Source organism: Monocercomonoides exilis (assembly GCF_001643675.1).
Source record: "Monocercomonoides exilis strain PA203 chromosome Unknown scaffold9-1957334, whole genome shotgun sequence".
NCBI lineage: Eukaryota > Preaxostyla > Oxymonadida > Polymastigidae > Monocercomonoides > Monocercomonoides exilis.
The window spans coordinates 567,501-583,974 of record NW_027150554.1 but is presented as its reverse complement, the minus strand read 5'-3'; the positions used below and the strand labels follow the sequence as shown (position 1 = coordinate 583,974).

Here is a 16,474-nt window from a genome sequence, read left to right as displayed (position 1 = left end):
TGTACATGCAAACAATGATGATGAAGAAGACGGTGAAGGCTTTGAAAAAGGTGATGAAGAAGTGGCCAATGAAATCTTAAATGTTGGATGTCTTCCAACAGAATGTATCCTCAACATCGCAACCTCATTTTCTGCTCGTGTGGATAACGCTTCGATGATATAAGGCTGAAGACAAAGGACAAAGGACTATTATCCATTTTGCCTGTCATTTATCTCGGCCACTTGTTTGAAGCCAAACTGCCTGATTTTCTCGAATTTTTGGCTCTTCAGCCAAGCAATGAAAAGCAGTTCCATTGCTCTTCCCAGCCCATAAAATCAACGCCTTGCCCTTCTCATCCCAAGAAAGTCGCCTTGTTCTGATCCAACTTCTGCCAATCTCCTGTTTCAGTCATTTGTTCCAATCTCTCTAATCAAAATTTTTTTTGATAATACCCTCTCCATCTTCAAAAGGTGCTCCCTTTTCATAGAAACTGGCCATTCTTTCTTTCTGTCTTTGGTATCTTTCAATCCTGTAAATTTCCCCTCAATTAACATTTGTTTTTCATTGTATTTCCACATATTTCGCTTTGAGTCAACAATAATAGGTGAATATTTTTGTAAGTAAAAAACCAACCAGAATCAAATGCATGATGTTTGTAAGGAAATATTTGGCTCTCTCCATTGTTATCTGCCCCGAAAAGAAAGAATTGGCCATTTCAATAATTCGTGATATTTCCGGACTTTGAAAAGGATTCAAATGGAAACATCTTCAAAATGAATAGGACAATAAAAGAATGAAAACAATAAGTTTTAAACGTTTAATAACTTTTATGTTGAGATTGCTTGACCGCTCAAATGTGAAAAACAACACGTCAATAAACCAAAACGAATGTATTATCATCACGGAAGCGCAAAGTCACCGGAATTAATTGAATAAAGTCTAAAACAGAGAATTTTTGCTCAATCTTTCATTTTAACAAGGAATATTCTCGTTTAAAGAAAACAATTCGATCATAACCTCCATAATAGCAAACCGAATAAGAAATAAAGCGTTGTTTCTCTTCTTTATACATAGCCAAAGATGCAAACACAAGAAGAAACGGTGTGAACGCACATATTTTAAAGGCAATTTTTGAGTTTTTATAATTCATCTATTTCATTTATCCAAACATATGCGAATTCAATGTAAATGGCAAAATGAATATGTTTTCTGATTGCAATGCATTTTTGAAAAAGCAGCTGAATCACATATCAAAAAGAGTTATAGGTCTGTAATTGTTGTTGTATTTGAATTCATGATTGTTACTATTTTTATCTTTTTTATTGAAGAATTATTTTCTGAACTGGAAGATTGCACCGAAATTGATCGGAAACAAAAGATAGAAGAGCTGCATGTAATAATTGATGGAATGGTCGAAGAAGAATTTAAATCTGTTTTCATGATCGAGATGTATGATAATATTCACAATATGGTTGAAGAAAAGAAAATTTCTTTGGAAAATGCATTCATACTGCTAAAGCACATTGGATATTGCAAAGTGATGAAAAATGTTTGGTATCTTCATTTTGAAGAATCTCCGCTGAGCAAAAGATTGGTAAAGATGATTGAAGATGGAAATGAGAAAAACGAAAGAATGAATGAAAATTTTCTTGCCAATCTTTGCGAATGCTATCTTTTGCTGAACGACCGGTTTGATTCGGAATTATTTTCAGTTTGCATTCCCAGCCTTCTAAAAGTTGCATCGAACAAAGAGGAAAGTGAAGAGACTCAAGAGGAAAAGGAAATAGCTTTGCTGGCATTGAGCAACATATACGAAAGATACTTCGTATGTTCATTTTCACTTTCTTTTTTATGTATTTGCTTTTAATCATTTTTTTCTTATTAGTTTGTGGATAAAAAGCTGTATTTGAATGAAATCCAAGAGATTATCCTGTATCATCAGGAACACCACAATCTGACTCGGCTTGCCTATCAATCTGCTTGGCATTTTTTGTATTGCAGATTTTGTAGAGACGAAAGCTTGAAAGATATAGTTGTGGGTGAGCTGCATTTCGCGAGAGAAGCCAGAAGAGAACTTGAAGAACTGTCGAAATGTATCGACTGGAAGAGAAAAGGAGGGGAGGAAGGAGAAAAAGAAAGGAAAGAAATGGTCATAATTATTAGATGGTTGACGATATTGGGGTCATATTTTTTCTCATACGGATTGCGAAATGAAGAGCATTTTGGACTTATTGGCAGTATTATGGGAGTTCTTCGAGCTTCAAAGGAGAATTATAAAAGAATTTACAAGAAATGTATTGATTCATTGAGCACAGCAGCGAGAAATAGAGCCTTGAAAGTTGATGACTTTTTGAGCAGTGGGGCTGCTGACTTTGTTTTGGAGGTGGTTGCTCAATCGCATGTGTTCGATGAACAAACTTCGGATTGTTTGAATTTTTTCAAGATCCTTTGCGAAAGATTGAGAAGCGAAAGAGAAATAGAAAGCGATAAAGCGAAAAGAAAAGAGTTGAAAAGAAAAGTGCTTGATAAGTTAGAGGAAGAAGGATACGAAGATTGCATCATCGGGCTGCACTGTTGCAAGTTTGAAGATCCAATATTTGACTTATATTTGGTTCCAGACTTTGATGATTATCTTGTTTATTGCTGACCCGTTGGCTTTTTGATTCATCTTGTGTTTTTGTCTTTGAACTTCATTTGATTTGAACAAAATACTTGTTCTTTTTTCTGTTTTCAAGAAAAGTTTATTTTCTTTTTTTCAAAATGCAACTTTATTCTACTTCTGAATTTGATTTTTTTTTTTTTTTCACATTTCAGATTCAATAAAGCAGAGTTTTTTTGATTTCTTCCAGGCATATTTCAACTTTTTTCCCTCTTCTTCAAGAATACTAAATATTTAAAACAACCATTTGTGATTCCTTCTTTCCTTCTTTCTTTATTTGCTTTGTTGCTTTTCAAAGAAACAAGTTGAAAACTGACAAAAAAAAAGGGTTCAAATGCTTGCAAAATCAATAAATGAGAAAATATAAAGAAAGAATTTTTGATTCGCAAAAATCAATGTAATTTCTCAAATATTCACAAAATAATCTGAAATATTCAATGATATGTCATGATAATGTTTTCTGTAAAAAAAATCTATCACTTCAGAGAAGCTTGTGATGATGTCTTCGTATCCTTCTTCTTCCATCTTGCCAAATATCTCCATTTTCATCAACTTTCTTTTAGCTTCTTCCTTTTCATCACCTTTCTTCCTTTTCAATCGACATGAAATCAAATCAAAAAATACCAACAAATCCCAAACTCTTCCATCTTTCAACGTTGATTGAATAATTTCCTCCATAAAAGCATCAACTGCTCCCCCATTCAGTAAGTCTTTCACACCCCTTTTGTCCTCTGTAAGTATCAATAAATGAACGCACTGATCGTTAATTTCTCCGTAATTATCTTTCGCTGCTCGAAACACCTGAACAATGCTGCTGACAAGTTCGGCAAACTCTTCATTCCACAACTGGCACAAACTGAAGAAAAATTCCAATATTTGCAGCCAACCCAATATTATATCCATCTCTTTCTTTTCTTTTCTTCCTCCTCCTTCTTCCTTTGCCTTCCAATCAATGCATTTCGAAAGCTCATCCAATTCACTTCTTGCCTCTCTCACGAAATGCAGCTCATTCACAAAAACTTCTTCCAAGTATCTGTCGTTGAGTAATCTGTCAATTAAAAACTTCCAAGCCGACTGATACGCAAGTCGCGTCAAATTGTGATGTTCCTGGTGATAATGGATTATTTCTGTCATTTCGTTCAAATACAGTTTTTTTTCTATTTTCTATTTAAAAAAATAACAAAAAGAAAGCGAAAACACTCATACATGATATCCGAAGCAATTCGAGGCAAGCAAAGCCATTTCCACTTCCTTTTGAACTTTCTCGTTTTCCTCTTTGTTCAAAGCGACTTTCAGAATGCATGATGCGCAGATCGAAAGTAATTCGAGTGAAACCCTACCATTAAGCAAAAGATAGCATTCGCAAAGGTCAGCCAGCAGTCTTTCATCCCTTTCCTCCTTTTTCTTGTATTCTTCAACAATCATCTCCTCAAATCTTTTGCCCAAAGAAGAATGCTCAAAATTTGAGTTGCTTGTGCGCTTTAATGTTTTACAGTATCCAATGTGCTTCAGCAGCAGAATGATATTTCCAATATTTATTTTCTTTTCATCAATCATTTTATGAATTTTGTCGAACGGTTTGATTCTGAAAAAAAAATTGAATTCATTTCTATCCATTTTTTCCGCCTGTTCATTCATTTCAATGATTTTCTGTTTCTGCTCATCCTCGTCGCAATCTCCAAGCTCAGAAAACAATTCTTCAAAAACAATGAAAATGGAAAAATAGCAATCATCAAAAAATTCATCATAACAATCCCCGCAAACCAGTGAACTTTTTTGTACTATTGTTCTCCTGGATTTTTTCAAAAATAATGAACCAGAAAGTGCAGCATTTTGCATTCAAATTGAATTCACATAGGGTGGTTTTTTTATCCGGACATTGTTTTTTATCCTGACAAAATATGAAAAATAAAATATCTCAACAAATATTCAATATTAATTAACATTAATTTGCAAAGCTGTATACAAACATACGTGAGATCTATTTATTTGCAAAATTTTAATAGCAGTGTTGTATAATTTTTGAAATAAATAATTTTTATTTTTGAAAATCTGACTTTTGAAGAATTTTTCTATTTTAATATCACGATTCAATTTATCTTTTATATACACAACTTATTTTTTCTTTGTTGCAAACTGCTCGGGTTATTTTTCATTTTCGGCTATTTGCTTTTTCTAACGGAATGAAAATCTGTCATTTTCAAAAAATCACGGTCAATGGGATAACTTAAAAAATATTTTTTGCAAAACACAAAAACATCCAAGTGATTTTAACACATGCATCAATAAATATGATAGTTATCTAAAATTGCCACAAAGTTATAATTAAAAATGGTTCAGTGAAGATTCCATGAAATTATTATTATTCAAATTTTAAAAATAATGAACTCAAAATCATCAATAGAAAAAACAAATTGCATTTATAAAATCTTAACAGAACTATTTTATAATAACTTTGTGGTAATTTTAGATAACAATCATATTTATTATTGCATGTGTTAAATTCACTTGGATGTTTTTGTGTTTTGCAAAAAATTTTTTTTCTGTACAGATATCGCATAAAATACCGGACATCGCACAAAATACCGGACAAGATCGTTTTCTCAATAACCACTCAAAGAGAAAATCTGTTAATTTTCCTCAAAATATATCTCATCAATACAAACTCAGTTAATAAACGAGACTCACAAAACTTTCTCGTTTGTGCTCAGAAAAAAAAATATCGAAATCTCGGAGAAACTCAAAATCCTATTTCTCCGAAATTTCAAATAATAATTTTTTCTATATTCAGTCTTCATGAAAATGGAAGTTTGATATGCCAAAAGAATTTGTATTGATGAGATATATTTTGAGGAAAATTGTCAGAATTATTACTCTTGCAGTTTTTATGAAATTGATCTTGTCCGGTATTTTATGCGATATCTGTAATCCCATTGAAGATGATTTTTCAAAAATGACAAATTTCCATTCATTCCAAACGAGCAAATTGCCGAAAATAAAAAATAACCAGAAATGTTTATATCATGGAAAAAATAAGTTTTAAACATATAGGATAAATTGAATCATTTTATTGAAATAAAAAAATTCTTCAAAAGTCGGATTTTCAAAAATAAAAATTATTTATTTCAAAAAAAATATATCACTGCTATTAAAAAATCGTGTATGAATCGATGTCATATATGCTAACATACAACTGTGCAAATTGCTGGAAATTAATATTTAATATTTGTTGAGATATTTAAATTTTAAATTTTTGTCCGGATAAAAAAATGTCCTGATAAAAAACCATCAAGTGGTGCAATATTTTTTGCTTCATGAATTTTGTTCCATTCTTCTCTGATAAATATTTTTCTCAACCTTATAATTTTTCTGTAATTATTTGCATAGTTTAGGTTGATTTATAATGGAAAGATTGTTGAAAAAGTTTGGATCAAATCTCAGTTTTTTTCATATTTGCAAAAATTTTGCCCCATATTTCAAACATAGAATTACTAAACCTTTAAGGTAATTTTTGTGCTTTATATTTTGAATTTTCAAGAAGATATCTGTTCCAGACATTAAAAAATTAAATGAATATCTTTCTTTCTTTCTTTGCATTACAAATATAAAACAAATATTTATTGTATGTAATGCAAACTTAAATCCAATGTAATAAACACAGATCCATGCTCAATTTAAAAAGAAAAGAAAAGAAAAGAAAGAAAGAAAGGAATAAATTTCGAATTCTTAAAAACATATCCAAACGGTACGAAAATACATATATCACAAAAACATGAAGATTGTAACTTAAATGCTAATTAAATGTATGACGTTCTCCGATTAAAGAAAACTAAATAAATAAAGACTATTTGAATGAATGCTTGAAAATATCAAAAAAGTCAATTAAGTTGCTAAAACTATAAAAAATACTATATGCATAGAAAAACACGAGGAAGGAATTAACAAAGCTGATTAAATAAAAATATCTCAACTTACATACAAGATGGAATACATTATCTATAATTTCAATGTAAATTTTTAACATATGCTAACTTCAATAAATATAAACTGTGAAGCACAGCAAAATAATTGCGAAGAAAAGAATTATCAGATAATTATGAAGTGAATAATTCAAAGAAACGTGATATACAAATAATTTACTTTAACATATGTGAAATAAAAACGTCAAATAAAACCAAAAATTATAAAACCAAAAATTAATTCAAAACAACAAGATAATGCTTTAAAAAAAGAAAATAAAAAGTAAAGAAAAGTGGATTAACAAATTATCTACTGAACTTAAAACTTTACATTCTGATTAATCCGTTTCAAAAACTTTTTAAATCTCGCTTGGTTTGAAAGGCTCCCATCTGGCCCATCAAGAAAAGCAACAAGAGAGCCAGGCATCTGCAACCTATCCAAAGAAACGTGCTTCTCTGCTTCTCTTTTCGACATCTTTATTTGCAGCAATGGCGCCAATGTTAGATCCGCATTGCCAATGTCTTCGTGGATGATGTTTGAGATGGCTGTGTCTATCTGATGCGGTGTCATCTTTCCTTGTTCTGCTTCCTCATACAACTTAAACAATCCTCGATACACAATAAAATGCGCAGATCTGTGCTGCTTCACCACATTGCTTGGAATGTTGTATTCACTCATCACGTTCTCCTCAACAGCACAATGTGTAGCAAAGGAGATCAACAGTTGATCAACCGCAGACAGCAGCTTGTTGTTTGACATGTCCTCTCTCCTGTACTTCTGCAGCGTGTTGCACTGCTCCAGCATCTCCTTGTGCATATCGTCAATCACAGGGAGGCCAGTCAAGAAATCGTCTTTCCACTGGATACTCGATGTCTGCGCCTCCACAAACTGGTACAAAAGAGTAGTAGACTTGGAGATGTTGATGAACTTGAAGGGGACTGGAAGAACAAACACACTGACAATCAGAATGTCCACTACAAACACAGCTATGAATATGACATACAGCTTCAGCACTGCCTGGCTTGTGAACGTGTCCAGCTGCTCCTCAAACCGCGTGATGATTGTTGTGCACTTGTCCATAATAGGTCCCGAGGCAGTGACGATTACGTACCGATACTTCGCATTGTTCACATTAAGCTCATCGTCGCGTGTGTACGCCAGCTCATTTACAGAGTCCACAAACCGCCCCATCAGCTCGTCCAAGCCAATGTTCCTTGTGGCCTCTATCATGTCGTCTGCGCTGTTAGCCATTGCGCTGCTCAGAGCATTCGAAGTCGACCCGCCTGTGATCACATTGTCGAGCCACTCTTCTGTTCCTTGGCTTTTCGAGATGATGATGCTGTCCAATATGCTATCTCCAGTCAGTGTGCCTGACTCGTGGCCATTCAAAAACCGCTCAAACACCTTCGACATGTGCAGCACTAGATTCACAATCACCGATCGCAGGTTGTTCTTTGATGCAATAAAAGTCGAGTTCAGAATAGCCGGAGACGAAAACGACTGATAGTCAAATATTTGTGCATCGCTCAGCGGCGGGTAGTACTCCCCAGACACAAACATCGTCGTCAGCGCAGCTGTCTGAATGCACAGCGTCCGTAGATAGCCAACCACAAAGATCTTCGCTGTCAGCTCTGGCAAATTCTCTGAAAACAGAATGCAGAACAGGAAAAACACAGTCGACACCATCAGAAACAGCAGCGCCCCAAACATCATCCGCACATACACAGACTTCGAGATGATGCCTCCCAAGTGCCTGATCCCTTGCTCCAGGTCGGCTTTCCTCGCAGCCAGCTGCCGCGCGTTTTCTTCGGCAAGCTCCTTTTCGGCCTCTGCGGCTTCTTCTTCACGCGACTTCTGCATCCGCGATCGATGTTTGTGTCTTCTTTTGTGTCCTTCATGGCTGTTCCCTTGCCCATCCATCATCGAATGCTTGCCCTCTGAGCTGCTGCTTTTTTCACTCTCCTCTTCCTCAAACGCACTGATCGGCGTGTGCAGCAGGCTTTTCTGTGAAGAAGAGGATGAATGGGCAATGCGTGTGGAGTCAGTTGCACTCGAATCAGAACTGTATTCTCCACTTTTCCCACTCCGATGATGATGTCTCCTTTTCCCTTTCTGTCCCTTTGAATGTGCCAGTTTGCTAAGTGTCACTCCAATCCGCAGATCCGCTTTCGATCCGTGGCTGTTCATGTATGTCTGCAGCGTGCTCATTGACGATGTTGGGGAGTGTGCTGGTGACAGTGAGGGTGGTGGAGACAGTTCTTGAGATGCGAAAGATGACTGCGACTCTTTCTGTTGCGAAGTCAGCAGCTGTCTGAACGAAGGCGTGGTTGACATCGGCGGAGCATCGCCCAACTTCCCAGCAGCTGTGTAAGGGTATGGCCCAGTCTGGAACACAGGATTGGGCAGAATGGCACTGGAATGCACAGATGCCAGGTTGGAGGAAGAGCGAGTGAGGTTGGAAAGAGGAGAATTGAGCGCTGGAGAGATTGATGTTGGATGGGCGGTTGGAGACAGATTTCCCTGTGGCGGAGGAGAAGTTGACTGGATCAGGTTGGCAGCAATGGATGAAGTAGAGGAAGAAGAAGTGCCCTGGGCTGATTGGAGAGGAGAAGCGTAGTTTGCCTGTGGAGACAGCTGCGACACAGGAGTGAATGAAAGTGAAGGCACCAGATTGGCACTGGAATCACCCAGACCAGTCAGATTGGATTTGGCCTTGTGTGGAGTGGTGCGGTTGGCATATGAATGGGGAGAGGGAGACATAAACGACTCAGGAGAAGGCGAAGGACACAGACTGAGCGTCGTGATAGAGGACGTTGGGGAGGTAAATGAAGAGTCTTGTGTATGGTCTGAACCTCCGTCTCTGCCGCTCATGCGCTTGGGGCTGGTTGCTCCATTACCTCCTCCATGTCTGTGCACACTGCCACTGATCCCATCGTCAATAACGTCTTTTTCGTCCAGTTCGCATTCACTGGGTGGCCCAGATTTGTTTGATTTGAGCACGTTTTCAGAAGACCCAGAGTGCTTCAAGCTGCTGGAGTTGTTGCTGTTGTGGTTGGAATCATTGTTATTATCATTGTTCTCTGTGTTTGTACCATCTTTACCGTCTTTGTTGCTGTTATTATTATTGTTGTTCTTGTTGCTGCTTATGTTCCCATTGGTCAGCTTCTCCAGTGTCTGCATGACGGTCTCCTGACTCAAAAAACACAGTTTCTTCATTGCTGTCTTCCTCTGCCGTATCAGCTGCAGCGAGCTGAATATCAGCGGATTGATCCCAAACAGAATAAGCAGCACAAACAGAGTGACGAGTGATGTATCTACCATCGTCGTGATGCTTTTGTACCGCTTCATAACTTGGTCGTTGTTCCAGCTCAGCACAGACTTGAACGATTCGGTCATTGTAAACGGCACATTCATCGCCACCTGCCCAGAAAGCGACTTAAAGTCCTTGATGTTCTCAAACACATTCCCTTGGTCAAACGCAAAGTTCGCAATTGCATCGCTTCCCCACGCAATGAGTGACAACAATGACAACGGATGTTCAGCCACATGCCGGATGTGGTGGTTGATATCCCCTTTTACCAAGTCCAGTTGCAAATAATGCTCGTTTTCCCCTTTCCAGAAGGGCATCTCTGCAGAATGTATGTACAATTCTGAGTAATTCGACACAATATCCAGAAACACCTCCAACAACATCGCCCTGTCTTCTTCTATCTGCCTCATCTCATCCGGCGTCGGATTCAAATACTTCTCTGGATCGCTGATGAGCAGGATGTGCTGGATCCTTTCATTCGCCTTGTTCACACTGTATAACACAGACCCGCCCAGTCGGATGTTCGCAGCCGACACAGACGATTTGTCGAACTCGCTCTGCTCTGTGAAGCAGCAGATGAAGAAGATGGCACACGACGCCACCAGAGTGAACGCCAGCAGCACAGTCGACAGAATCATCGTGTTGTGGCGAGAAGGCTGCACTGCTGACTGCTGAGCGCGCAGTTTGATGGCTGAAAGGGCAGATGCCTGGTGTGCTTTGGATCTGGACTTGTTTCCTGCCTTGTGGCTGTACTGTGGCGGTGGCAGTTCGTTGTGGAGGTTGCCATAATCTCTGCTATCGTATAGAGTCCTCCCTGCATATCTGTGTCTGCCATCGTTGTTCAACACACTTTCGCCCATGGACTCTTCATTCGGCTCCATTCCATTCATCTCATGCACATCAGTGTAATAGCTGTGTGACATCACTTGCACCACTCCATCTCCTTTCCCCATTCCTTCTTCAGCCTCTTCTTCCCCTGCAAGCAGACATGTGCCGTCCTGCAGCAGCGAATGAGGCATCATCTCCTGCACATTGTCTGCAATCAGTGTGTCGCTGTCGTTCTGGTTCTCCTCCAGCGCATCTGCCTCGTGAAACAACAGGGCTGCAATGTCGTTGTTCATATGCACATCTCGAAGGAGGATGCCCAGCTGTCTGATGATGTTCGGATTGTCTGGACTGATCTCCAGCATCGACATGTACATCTTCTTCGCCTCGTCCCCGTTCTTCGTGCCAATCACAATATGCTCCATCACCCGCTGAATGTTCACCACTTTCCTTGACAGAAGCGTAAAGGCCATTGCCAAGTGTGCCTGTGCGAGCTCACTCAGCTTGTTCGCCTGCTCCAGCTGCAGCTGGATGGAGAAGCCGCCATGCACCACATTCGCCCCCATCCCGCTGTTCAGCCTCAGCCACGAGCTGTCGTCTCCAAACTCTTCTCCTCCTATCCCGCTCGTCCCACTCACCCCATTCATTCCATTCATTCCGTTGCCTCCTTCGCCACTGAACTTGAGCAACCAGCACGACGACATTGACCCCAGCTGCTGATCCAAACAAGACAGCACCCAGCGATTCGTCATCCCAGGGCACATTGCATTCGCCTTGTCTATCAACGACTGCATCTTCGTCATCAGCTTCGACAGTTCAGCCACAGATGTCGCTGCAAGCTTGTTGAACTCGTCGCTCTCGTTGCGCAGGCTGGTTTTCTCATCGTCCATTGAGCCTGCTGCTCCCACTCCTATTCCTCCTCCAATTCCAGCTCCAATTCCTGCCCCAGCTGTTTGTTGCTGTCTGTCTTCTCTTCTGCATTTAGGTGTGCACAATGCATTAGATGACCCCATCACGTTGCATTTGACGAGGCATCGGTTCAATAAAAAGATGCAATAGGAAACAACTACACTGCAGTTGTGAGTGAATCTCGATCTCCTCAGCATCCTCTGGTAGATCCGGTCTGAAAACTCCATCATACATCGATAGCTACCCAGCGACTTCAGCTCGGGCTCATTCAAAAACCGCAGCGAAAGCTCCAGGCGTGTGAAGGACTTGATCGGCTGTGTGACCATCTTCAGGAGCTCTGGATTTCTCAGCGCCTCGTCCACAGAAAGCTGCCTTCCGAGGCAGTTTCCCTGCTTTGGTGTGAGTGAGTACATCATGCTGGTTGATTTGGGGGAGCCATACATCGAATCCACGGAGTCGAAGGAGGTGGTGCTGAGAGGGCGCTGCGGGTAAGGGCTTTGGATGTGGTGGGAGAGAGGGCCGATGTGGAAGACGTTTGAGGAAGAGGAGGAAGAGGAAGAGGAGGAAGAGGAAGAGGAAGCAGGCTTTGTAGAAGAAAGGGAAGAAGAAGAAGATGATGAATGATTTAAAGTACGTAATTGTGACTGTGATTGCAATTGTGATTGTGATTGTGTTTGAGAGTGTGTCTGATTGAATGAAGGAGAGGCAGAAGGCGCCGGAGCAGCGCCCAATGCAGAAGAGGAGCCTGTTTTTGAGAGAGAAATAGGCTGAAAGATGTTTTGAGAGGAGAGATGGGATCGGAGTGGAGTTACAGATGGCTGTGGATGGGTGGAGATGGGTGTGGAGAGAGAGGAAGAGTTGGAAGAAGAAGAAGAAGAAGAAGCAGAATTTGTTGTTGTTGTTGTTGTTGTTGATAATGAAGAGGAAGAGGAAGAGGAAGAGGAAGATGAAGAAGATGATGATAATTGTGGCAATGATGATTGTGAAGTTGTGTTGTTATCTTTCAAATTCAACTGAAAAGTGGAGCGAACATTAAAAGAAGATATTCCTTCTTGCGAAGACATCACAGAAGAAGAAGAAGAGGAAGAAGAAGAAGCATTGTTATTTAGCCCATCAGAAGTTGTTGTTGTCGTTGAATGCGAAGAGGTTTCGGCTGGGCGAGCCAGCTGAAGAGGCAAATGAGAAGAAGAAGAAGAAGAAGAAGAGGAGGAGGAGGAGAAAGGACAAGGATTAACAGAAGGAGAAAGAGAAGGTGAAGGTGAAGGAGATGGCTGATTTAACAGACTGGCTGTAGATAGATGTGAGGAGAGGACACGAGGGCTGTGAGAAGAAGAAGAGGATGAAGAAAGAGAAGGAAATATTGTGCGGTTGAATGGAGAAGCAGAGCGAAGCATGGAAGAGCTAGCAGATGGCTTCATTGAAGAATTAGAAGCAGCAGCAGAAGAAGAAGCAGAATAAGAAGAAGAGAAAGGGAAGTTTGCAGGAGACACAGAAATCGACGGATTGTTCGGAGAGCCACAAGAAAACACATCGCTTGTCACAGTGTTTGTCGTCTCATCATACGAAAGCAGCACTTTCCCTTTGCTCTGCACAAAAAAGCCTACAACTTCAGTCTTCTTCCCATTCTTCCCGTTCTTCTCGTTCTCCTCACTCTTCTTATAAAGAGGCCTCACCACACTTGTCCTGTTCCATCTCTTCTTCACACAGACACAGCAGACAGCCGAACACAGCGCCGGCATCGCCACCACCAGCACCCAATACAGCACCACCCACACTGCTCTGCTCCCTGTGAGAACAAACTGCCTCTTCGCGAGGGAGTCCAGCAGAGGCGCCACAAACGAGACAACCCCACCGCCCAGAGCAAAGCCGCAGCTGATGGCGAGGAGGTAGTTCCCGTCCAGGCGGTAGAAAGGCAGCATGTACACAAGCAGCACAATCAGCACAAAGGAGATGACGGTGTGGATGGCAGACACCGCCACGGGGGCAGAGTCCATCAAAAGCGTGCCCAGAATGGCATCGACAATAACCCCACCAAAGAGAGTGGCGAGATACGTGCCTTTCCGGGAGCCGATCAGGTACCCGCTCCAGGGCTGGTAGTCAAACACAAAAATACGCGTAAATACCGTAAGCAAAAAAAATAAGTACTAAAGTTACTATTCCAAATATCATCATTACTATTGTTGACGTTGGAGACGAACAAAATGGTAAATCCAAAGAAAAACCCATATGACAACGAAAAGGTTTCGATAAAATTTCAGCTGCTGGTACAACTGCAATAGAAGTTGCAACTGTGGTTACAGTTTGAATGATTTTAATACATGCCCTTGGAATAGATTTTTCTCTTCGTTGCAATATGCTTATAACGGAAAGAGTAATAATAATTGATAATGGCAAAAGAACTGAAAGTGTAATAAAAACAAAAAGATTTGCCAAAGATGGTGTATAGAATGAGGGGTCAACATAGAGGCTGTTATTAATGTGGAAAAAATCAAAATACAGAGCAAAACAAATTATTCAGTTATAAAAAGATAAAAAGGTGCAAACCCAACTATCTTGCAAAATTGCGTAACATAAATATTAGACAATGTAGCGTTTCTGAGAGGAATAAACATCCATTGGATTGCTACCAAAATAGATGAAAAAATTGCAACTGAATGAGGAACTTGAGTCGGTCTCTGAATAAAGTGAAAATATTTTTTTATAAAAATGTGTAAATACAAAAAAATCTCAAACGTCTGCTAAAATCTGGAACAGAGGAAAAATTCTGTGAATGCCACATTAAAAAGAACAAATTGAATCAAAATAATAGTGAAATTTCACACAGTTTATCAGTTCCTTCCAATCTTTGAATGCGAATGGAAGAATGTTGTCGCGTCGATCTAGAACTATTTGATGCAACTTCTGAATCGTTACTCATCAAAAAAATAGTGGCCTTCCGTTTTGATGTTATAAATTATATATTCGCAATGAATTAAAATTACCATAATTCAATTAAGCTTTTCGAATGAAGCTTTCTTTGAGTTTTACCGAAACTTCAAATTCTGAAAAAAGTATGATATTATCGTTTGCATAAATTAAATGATTAAAAAATGTGCGTCAAGCATGAAAAAAAGATATTTTCTTAATGAAAAGGTTGTATTTTGAAACAAAACATTGAAAAAGGAATGTGAAAAAATGAAAGGAAAAAACACATCTTTATCAAAAGAATCTTCGAATATTTGCATAAAAAATTATTTTGGAGCAAAACGAATAAAACTATCCATTTTTTTTTGAAAACAAAACCTCAAAAGACATACCCAACAAAAAAAAAAATTAAAAAGCAAAAGATCATTTGTGAAGAAAAGAAAATACACCTATGAAATTGTGAAGGCAAACTTAGCTACAGTGACAATGACAATGACAATGACAATGACATTAATACATTGAGAATAACATACATATCCTCATTATTCTCAATTGAGTGAGAATTTGAAGAAAAAGAGCACATGTGAAAGTAAAAAAAAAAATAAAAAAAAAATTTAAATAAAAGAAAATGAAAAAAAATTTTTCAAAATTCAATTAAAAAAAAAAAAATAGAAGAAGAAGAACAGAAAAGAAAAGCTTTGGAAAACAAACATATTCTGTATACATAAAAAATGAAACCAAATTAAACAAGCTGATGACAAATAACTAAATCATTAAGTTTAAAATGAAAAATAACTATTAATAAGAAGTTTCAATAAAAAGGAAATAAATAAAATAAAATAAAATAAAATAAAATAAAAATAAAAATAAAAATAAAAATAAATAACTGAATAAAACAAGCTAACATCACATCTGTTCGAAATTAAGAATAAATTAATAATCACATAATTCTAGTAATCGGATATACAGACATTGTCTATTGCCACTTTCAAAAGGGGAAAAAAAAAAGAAAAGAAAAGAAAAAAATTGAAAGCAAAAGCAAAAGAAAAGAGAGAGGAAGAAATAGAAAAAATGAGAGGAAGAAAAAGGATGAGATTGGAAGCAAAAGCAAAATAACGTTGCACCAATCTCATTCCTTTTTCCTTTTCATTTATTTTATTTTATTATTTTATTATTATTATTATTTATTATTATTTTTTATTTATTTTATTTTTTCTTTAGCCTTTTTTTTTGCCTTCTCCTATCAAACGAAATCAAAATAAATACATTTCAAATAACAATAAAAAAAAAAAAAATTGAAAGATCAAATAAAACGAATCAATTAATATTTCAAATTGGAATAATAACAATTCAATCTTCCTCTTCCAAATAGCCATGTCCATATTGAATTTCATTGTTCATTGTTTATTTTCATATTCATATTCATATTTATATTCATATTCATATTTATATTCATATTCATATTCATATTCATCTTTATCACATTATCTATTTCTTCAACAACCCACCATCACAATAGCAATCATTGCATTATCTTCAATTCATAATCATTTTGTCGTTCATTCATTTTTTCGTACATTTGTTGGCTGATTCAAAAATATATTCATTGATTTATAATTTCATAAAATTCATTCACGATTCATTAACTTGTTCACTCTCTTTCAATATCAACTAATAAATAAAATTTCATCAGGATATAATTTCTGTATCTGAAACATATAACACACAACATTCATCTTCTTGTTTCTCAATGAATTGTTTTTGAGTGTGTATTTTCAATAGGATTTCGAATGAAGCACATTTAGAAATCAGAATTCATCGTATTTCATTTAACTGTTGAGGATATGATACTGAAGATGATGGTAATGCTATTGGTGATGAAGACAATGAAGACAATGAAGATAATGAAGATAACATAGAAGTTGAT

The 16,474-nt window shown here is 37.8% G+C and overlaps 3 protein-coding genes across 3 annotated transcripts; 1 reads left to right on the top strand and 2 right to left on the bottom strand.

The window, feature by feature from the left end:
- The first annotated feature begins 1,006 nt into the window (after window positions 1-1,006).
- Window positions 1,007-2,784, top strand: MONOS_13197 (uncharacterized protein). The gene is made up of 4 exons (XM_067865879.1): window positions 1,007-1,081; window positions 1,216-1,246; window positions 1,309-1,805; window positions 1,866-2,784. The coding sequence occupies exons 1-4, from the start codon at window positions 1,061-1,063 to the stop codon at window positions 2,625-2,627; spliced, it is 1,311 nt and encodes a 436-aa protein (XP_067732349.1). The 5' UTR covers window positions 1,007-1,060; the 3' UTR covers window positions 2,628-2,784.
- A 432-nt stretch (window positions 2,785-3,216) lies between these two features.
- On the bottom strand, window positions 3,217-4,196 carry MONOS_13196 (uncharacterized protein; the record flags this gene model as incomplete). The annotated part of the gene is made up of 3 exons (XM_067865878.1): window positions 3,217-3,228; window positions 3,279-3,713; window positions 3,846-4,196. 3 exons carry the CDS (start codon window positions 4,194-4,196, stop codon window positions 3,217-3,219), a joined length of 798 nt encoding a protein of 265 aa, XP_067732348.1.
- A 1,946-nt stretch (window positions 4,197-6,142) lies between these two features.
- On the bottom strand, window positions 6,143-14,560 carry MONOS_13195 (uncharacterized protein; the record flags this gene model as incomplete). Its single annotated transcript, XM_067865877.1, has 5 exons — window positions 6,143-13,733; window positions 13,912-14,110; window positions 14,188-14,318; window positions 14,377-14,407; window positions 14,466-14,560. The coding sequence occupies 5 exons, from the start codon at window positions 14,558-14,560 to the stop codon at window positions 6,918-6,920; spliced, it is 7,272 nt and encodes a 2,423-aa protein (XP_067732347.1). The 3' UTR covers window positions 6,143-6,917.
- Window positions 14,561-16,474: the final 1,914 nt, after the last annotated feature.